This window comes from Cupressus sempervirens, chromosome 7 (assembly GCF_028749045.1).
Source record: "Cupressus sempervirens isolate cs-2001-9-10 chromosome 7, ASM2874904v1, whole genome shotgun sequence".
Taxonomy (NCBI): Eukaryota; Viridiplantae; Streptophyta; class Pinopsida; order Cupressales; family Cupressaceae; genus Cupressus; species Cupressus sempervirens.
The window spans coordinates 436,504,108-436,511,563 of NC_143124.1; the positions used below are offsets into that span (position 1 = coordinate 436,504,108).

Genomic DNA, 7,456 nt, shown 5'->3' on the forward strand with positions numbered 1-7,456 from the left:
CTATGATAACATTTTTAGTAAGAATATATTAAAAATATTACTGAAGTAAAATATTTTAATCCTAAACTGATACAACTTAACACCATCATAAATTTGAAAATGCTATTAGTTACATCACTAAATTATCACATTTTATAAAATGTTAATTAATGTTCAATATAGACTAATATATATTCGTATATTAGTAAATAAAGCTTGAAATATATATCTCAAAGGACTGTTAAATTATGTAATAAGTTATTATGTTCCAGGAGGTTTAGACTAAGGATGTGCACACTCCTATCCCCGTTGACTAATGTGCTTAAATATTACATGACGCGAGTTATGTAAATTAGAAAACTTTGAAAAGCTTTTGTATTCATTTTACAAAATAAATTACTGCCCAATTTAAATATGGTAAAATTGTCACATAACTAAAACTATGATATAATTATTAAACTAACAACTTTGGATATTTCTTGGGCGGTACTCTTCGCGGGAATATACGCCACAGCTAATGGCCTAGTCAGTACTCCACAATGACATTGCTACGCAAGGGCCGACGTCAGCCAACACCTGGATCATTCTACGAAGACGAGAGCGGTGTTGTTTGCCCGTGGCTATATAGCCACGAAAATGCAGTTCCTTTACATTGCTTTTTCTACCTTTTCAAAAAAAATTCTAAGCCTTCTCCTTCGTAAGGAAGTGCATTTTCGTGGCTGTATAGACGTTGCCGTCTTGTTTCTCCCATCCTCCTAACCTTGCCGGCCTTGTTTTTCTTATATATATCTGGAATCCAATGCCAAGAGAATGCAACACAACAAAACATTATTCTCGAGTGATCATTGTGTGGAGTAATATAAAATGGAGCAAGTGAAAGTGTTGGGCGCAGGGACAAGTTCATTCGCCATGCGCGTATTAATTGCCTTGGAAGAGAAGGGTGTTAATTATGAATACCAATTAGAGGATCTGCCCAACAATAAGAGCCCCCTCCTCCTGGAAATGAATCCCGTGCACAAGAAAGTACCTATTCTAATCCACAATGGGAAGCCCGTATGCGAGTCTCTCATTATTCTTGAATATATTGACGAGACCTGGGGTTCAGAAAAGCATTTGCCATATGACCGTGCCCTTGCCCGCTTCTGGGCTGACTTCGTTGATAAGAAGGTAATGCTTACTTCATTCTCGTTGGTTTTCCATTGTTGTTGAATCAGCGCCCTTCGATTAGTACGTTGGAGGCTGAAAATGTATTAAGAAATGTGTGTTGGGTTCTTTTGCAGTTTCTGGAGTCGGGGATTCGTATTGTTAAATCGAAGGATGAGACTCTGGAGGATGCCAAGCGTGACATGCTGGAGAACCTCCGATTTTTGGAAGGTGCGTTGAAAGTTATGTCGGCGGGAGGATCGCTACCCTTCTTCGGGGGAAAGGAGTTTGGGTTGGTAGATATTGCCTTCATTCCCTATACTTCTTGGTTTCAGGCTTTTGAAGCTATTTATAATTTCAAGATACCATTTGAGACTGAGTATCCGTTGCTTGGTGCATGGGTGAAGCGATGTATGGAGAGGGAGAGCGTGAAGAAAATCCTTCCCTCGTCTGATCAGTTTCTCGAGAGGGTCTTACAAATCAGGAAGAGATTTGTGGTAGATTAATTGATGTCTCCGTGGACTTTATTTGATAAGTTGTTAAAGGGAATAGCTTGTGTAAAAGGATCTAAATTGCAAGTTTTTGTTATGTTTTTTAAGTGGCTAGCTTGTGTAAGAGCAGTAAGCTGCTGAAAAGATTTTAGAATGCATTTATGATTTTTTTACTGTTTTCTTGTACAACGTCCTTCAAGGATTTGGTTGATGTAAATCATGTTGTTTCAATGTTAAGGGACATTCTAGTTTGTTCCCTAGTTTCTCTGTCTAGCTTCTGAGTTCCTGCAATGATGAATTTTCTTTCAAGTGGTTTGATTTCGAAAAGGCAGTAATTCAAAAATTTCAAATTACCAAAGCGTTGAGAGCCCCAGCTTTGAAATGATGTGGATATCCAGGACGCTTTTCACGTGCACGTATACCAGATTCGGCAAACCATGCCCCTCTCTGTCAACCTCCTTTTCATTCATCATTAAAATCTGTAGCAATAATCAGTACCCCTCAGAATATGGTATTCTTTCCAATTTCTTTCCTTACATAAAGAATAAAGTTTTGGACCTGAAAAATACTAGGATGATCTCGCGAATTGCTTCCAACAAACCATTCTTTGAAGCCGTTGTGCTCTTTCAATCTGTCTTCTGGAACGCTTCCTCTCTCCACAGTACTATTGATACAATCCTCCATGTCCTCGTACATTTTCTATAATAAAACATAACATTATATGCGTTGGAACAATACTTTTAGAGAAAAAGATCAATATACTTTACCCTACCCTCACCTTGATATCCTCCCGTTCCTTTCTATAGCATGAATTCTGAGTTTCCTCCTCAGAAATATGCATCTGGGCACTTCTGTTGAATGGAATACTTGTGACAGAAAGGAATCCAAATTTTTGCGAAGCGTGAGGCTTCAAACAAAGCGTAAAATGTGAGAATTGATCCTGCATCATCAGAGACATAGCAAGAGAGTTTTTCCACGGGATAATCAAAAGCAAGAGTGGACAACACAGTGTTAACAACACTGATTGGGGGTTCTTTAACTGGATCCGCAGTGCATATAAATATATCCACAGCCGGTAGTTTCTTCTCAAACCTGACCATTCATAAACCATTATAAATTAAGAATATAAATTTTCCAGTCTGTACCCTATCATAATGTCTTAATAGTTTATGGATCACAGAGTGTTAGTAATTTCTTAAAATGTTTGGAGAGCATGTCGCATAATTGATTATAGAATTGACAAAGTTAGAAAAGAAAGTAGGAAAAATTACTTACGCGGTTAATTCAGAAGCTATTAAGAATAAAGTTTATATTAAAGTATAGAAGCCTGAATCGTAATGAATCAAGCTATGTTCATATATTTTCCATGAAAACTACTATTATAATCCAACCTAGAGACATTCGAGCTGGCTTCTTAAGTCTTCCCAACACTGTCAATGAAACTGAAAGGCCTTTCCGGGAAAGTGTATCGATCAACAGTTTGCCATCTGGAGGCCTGATCTAATACCCAAATGAAGGCAAAGCCTAGCTCTGAACAAAATGCCAAAACCCAAGGAACAAATCCTTCACCTGGCATATACACTACCCGATAATATATCAGTCCCAGAATTGCAGTAAAATAAATGCAAGCGTAAGCTCTATAAATCTTTCTGAAGGGCCTCTTTACTGTAATGTAAAGAGGGGAATCTTCACACTTCATAGTCGTTTCTTCTTTCAAGTAAATACGTATTTTCGTGTAACGAGGGTTCTAGTACAGGAAGGGCTCTATTTAGATCGAAATCATATATGTTATGCGTACCATGTCAACTTAGAACTATTAAATTTAATTTAATATCGAGGTGGGAGGCCCCACACCATCGATACATCAAAAAATGACGAGTCGGATGGATTGTGATGGCCACCACAAATCTTGTCTGCAATTGGGCGATAAATTGGGAGAGGACAAAAGTGTCATACTTTGTGGCATATGGACACAAAACAGAAAAGTAATACTTACGATGCTCCAATTTAAATATTGTAGTCACAACGCAAGGGAAGGTTGAGGGTTATCTGTTGTGCTAATACAGACATCCACAAATATTCGATATGTCAAGTCAGCCATTACGGATTTACGTGAAAGACACGTTAAGACCAAGGATGAAATGACAGAATGCTTAGGCTTTTCAGAATGGTAGAGCTGGGTCAATTCTTCTTTACTATGGGTGTTTATTCCACATTTCAATGAGGACGATTAGAACAAACAAAGGAGACTACAAGCAAGCATGTGACTTGGTTTTTCGTTATAGAATTTATTTCCTCCTATTCCATATAGTTAACCTTTGATACGGAGAACACTTTCATCGCTGTGTATGTTCTTTAGAAGGTTTTCCTCTGGCGCAGTGCTTTGTGGTAAGCTAAAATATTTACTATAAACGCCTACAGGAAAATTAACGAGGACAATCACAAAGGTAGGTTGAACAGCAGCCTACAGCCACAAGAAATGAACTAAATACGTTACAAGAGTTATATATACTGCACAGAGGCTCATTAGAGTATGAGTAGTTTAGATCCACTAAGACCAAACACAAACAGCACATACTAATCGCTGAAAATTTGAGCAGCCAAATTCCTCTAGTTCATGCATCGGCTCTTTCTTTCGCATGAGAAAACAGTATATAATCCTGGGAGTAGTCCTACAGAGATTTAAATCTTCCTCAAAATATGCACGCCTTGTGGAACAAAATTATGCCCTTGGTGGTGATATCTATCTTGTCTATAAAGAATTTCCATCAATAATGGATGGTTCAGGTAATAGCCGAAATTGGATGGTTCAGGTAATGGCCGAAATTGCTTTGTGAAAGTGAAACTTTTTTCTTTAGCTGAGTAAGAAGGAGATCATTGGATGGTTTAAACATCACACATTAAAGTTTGGATGGTTTAAATATCACACTAAGGCTTAATTGTAACGAAAAGGTTAAATTATAGTCAAAATTGACCTATTTTTTGAAGATTAATTTCTTCCTTAATGTATGATATTTAAGGCGCCCTGCCTTAACTAACTATTACTCTTATACTTTGAATTGTAGTTGCCATTTTCTTTGATCTCTACAAAAGCATGTCTATTTCTATTCTAGAGATAGGCACATCTTATTGGATTTGCAAGAGAACTTGGTGGGTGGAACTGGAAATCTTACATCTAGGATTTTGGTTTCCATTTGCTTTAATATCTGGGGAAGCATTCCTATTTTTTTCTTGGAGATATGCAAACCTTCTTGGATATGCCAAAAAATTGAGGGGGGGCTAAAACCATTGTCAAAAAAAATTAACTTAATAATATGGTTGATCAATCCACCCAATTTATATTAGTTCTTAGTTGGAGAAAGTTATAAACCTAAAAGAAAAGAAATTATGAAATACACGAAACACCAAATTTATGTGAACAATCTTATTAGAGGAAAAAATGCATAAAATATTATTCTCAAATATAAGAACACTAGTTATAGCACCTTTTTAACACATAAAGGTTCACTGCCAAGGAGTCAAAACCAAAAGACTAATTACATGAAGAGAGACAACTCACTATCACAAAAGTATGATAAAAGAGAATAAATCCACCACTAACAAATTGCAACAACTCAATCTAGTGATCTTCACTGTATGAATAGATAATTCATGAATGTGCATTTTAGTTTGCCAATACTCATCCTAGAAACTCAATAAATAAAAGAGACGAATCCTTTTCCACATATCTTCTTTACATAATTTCACACTTGCCCATGAGTTTGCAAAAGTATAAGTACCACTGTGTACTCTCAGAACCACACAAAATTTATTATGTTTTCTTCCTTTATTTATATCAAAATATCACAGACAATGTCTCCCAAAGTTCGTCAAGCATATAGAAAAATATTATTTTGAAATAAGTTCATGCTAAACATTCCCATAGAAAGGAGGAATGAGAAGTGGACCATAAAATATTATATCTAGTACCAAAATGCCATTGTACATATTATTGTTCCATTTCCACTAGAAGAGATAAAATAAAATTGAATGCAAGAGAGGGCTTTACACCTTGCAACTAGTAGAGCTTTCATTAATTCCCCTATACCACCATTGATGACTTTGACCTCGCCTAGGGAAAGGAGGAGAGCTCATTTAAAGACCCTCATTCTGACTGCATTCAATGGAAAAGAAACGTCTACCTCACCATTGGAAGAAAATCTCCCACCTCCACTTCACTCAACCTTGGATTGACATGGACAACAAAAAGCCTGCATAGGAAGATAAACTAGTCAAGCTACCAAGGCTTCATTCAAACAATCCCTACAAGGACTTCCCACTATTCGAACCAAAGCTAGGTTCCTCAAATAACCTACATTTGATGCCAAAAAAACCACCTTTGGAAGAGGTGGAGGTTAGGATATATCTACTCCTTGCATCGTTATCAATCTTAATGACTAGATGGGTCTAGAAATAGATAAAGAAGTTAATAGATTAAGGAACATTGTTGTTTTCTTTGTTGCTACAGACTCCCTAAACCTACCATCAAGAAATTATTATAATGGTTGGTTTCAAAGGGTTTAAGGAAATAAACTTGGCCATCATTTTCCTTTTTGTTGAATGATCCAAAATGGGCTCTTCATTAATATTTTCTGCTACCCTAATGCCCAAAAAGTTGTTGTAGAGAAGCAATTCTAGAAAGTGGGAAACACAGAATTTAGGGCCCTTCTATGGTCATTGGATTCTATCAATGATGAGATTTTGGTTCTTGCAAGCCTTAGATGGATTAATATTAGTAATCTCCCCACTATGTCTGGAATTTTGTTTCCTAGGTTTTGGAACCCTTTGGTAAAGTTCTTAAATTTGATAGGTTGAATACCCTTATCCTTAATTCTAAAATTAGAATCCTTTTTCCATTTTTCTTGGTGTGGAAGCCTTTGGAAAGAAAGTTGGCTAGTAAGCTCTCACAAAAGTAGTAGCCTAGCTTTGCACCTCCACCTCTGCTACCTCCCAATGTTAAATCTATTATTACCATCACTCGAGATAATTCAGCCCAAATTTTGCTTGATCCACAGACCTTTCTTTGGCTTAAAGACTTTGATACTACCTAGCTACCCTTGATAATTTGAAAGATCAATTCATGCATCCCCTATTTGATTCTTGTGTTCCTCTTCCTCAAACAGCCTTAGATGTTCTTTGTGGACCTCCACTGGGCCTTGATTTGAACCTTGGTCTTGAGCTTGATTACCCAAATAGTTACACTAGACCTCTCAATGCTCAGCAGCTAGCATTGTGCTATTTGAAGGAGGAAGCAAGAAAGACTCCTGCTAATTCATCCTCCCCTATTGTCAAGCTCTTCCCACTTTAGATTTTGACCAGTGAGGAGGTTGGCTCTTCCTTTCCATCTCCCTCCTTCAAGTCAGCTAATTTAGATATCCCAAATTCTTAGCCTAGGGATGACCAAGTTTCCCAAGATCTTTGGATTTTAAAACTAGACTAGGGGGTTCTAATGTCTTTAAGGAAATTTGGAAAAGCTAGAAGTATGTGAGACCAGTGTTGGGAGACATTCAAAGAATTGAACAAGGCAATATTTGGCATGGTAGTTGTTCTATTTGGTGGAACCTGAAAAGCAATAAGAAACCCTTAGCTTTACTACAGGGATGCTTTGCCAAGAATGGGCAAGTATTTGTATTACAAAGTTTAATGACATCCTTGTTGATGAGAAGCTCATGGATTGGGAAGAATTGAAAACCAAGTACTCCTTGAAAGATTCTCAAAAGAATACTTTCTCTATGATTTCTAGGGCACTAGAAAATTATGGGGTTAGAAAAGCTCGTTGTTCTAATAAATTTTACTCATTTAAG

General features: G+C 36.9%; 1 protein-coding gene across 2 annotated transcripts; it reads left to right on the forward strand.

Annotated features, from left to right (window-relative positions):
* The first annotated feature begins 697 nt into the window (after positions 1-697).
* LOC149547444 (putative glutathione S-transferase) lies at positions 698-1,886 on the forward strand. Of its 2 annotated transcripts, XM_089791644.1 has the most exons (3): positions 698-1,146; positions 1,260-1,418; positions 1,530-1,886. In XM_089791644.1, exons 1-3 carry the CDS (start codon positions 844-846, stop codon positions 1,626-1,628), a joined length of 561 nt encoding a protein of 186 aa, XP_089647770.1. In that variant the 5' UTR covers positions 698-843; the 3' UTR covers positions 1,629-1,886. The 2 variants fall into 2 exon arrangements, with proteins under 2 accessions (XP_089647770.1, XP_089647769.1); XM_089791643.1 differs by having other exon boundaries at positions 1,260-1,886.
* The last annotated feature ends 5,570 nt before the right edge of the window (positions 1,887-7,456 follow it).

Excerpts from the sequence above, each read along its gene's own strand:
- LOC149547444 (XM_089791643.1), top strand. The coding sequence starts at position 844 with ATGGAGCAAGTGAAAGTGTTGGGCGCAGGGACAAGTTCATTCGCCATG. Across the intron at positions 1,147-1,259 it reads CTGACTTCGTTGATAAGAAG|TTTCTGGAGTCGGGGATTCG; the intron begins GTAATGCTTACT and ends GTTCTTTTGCAG.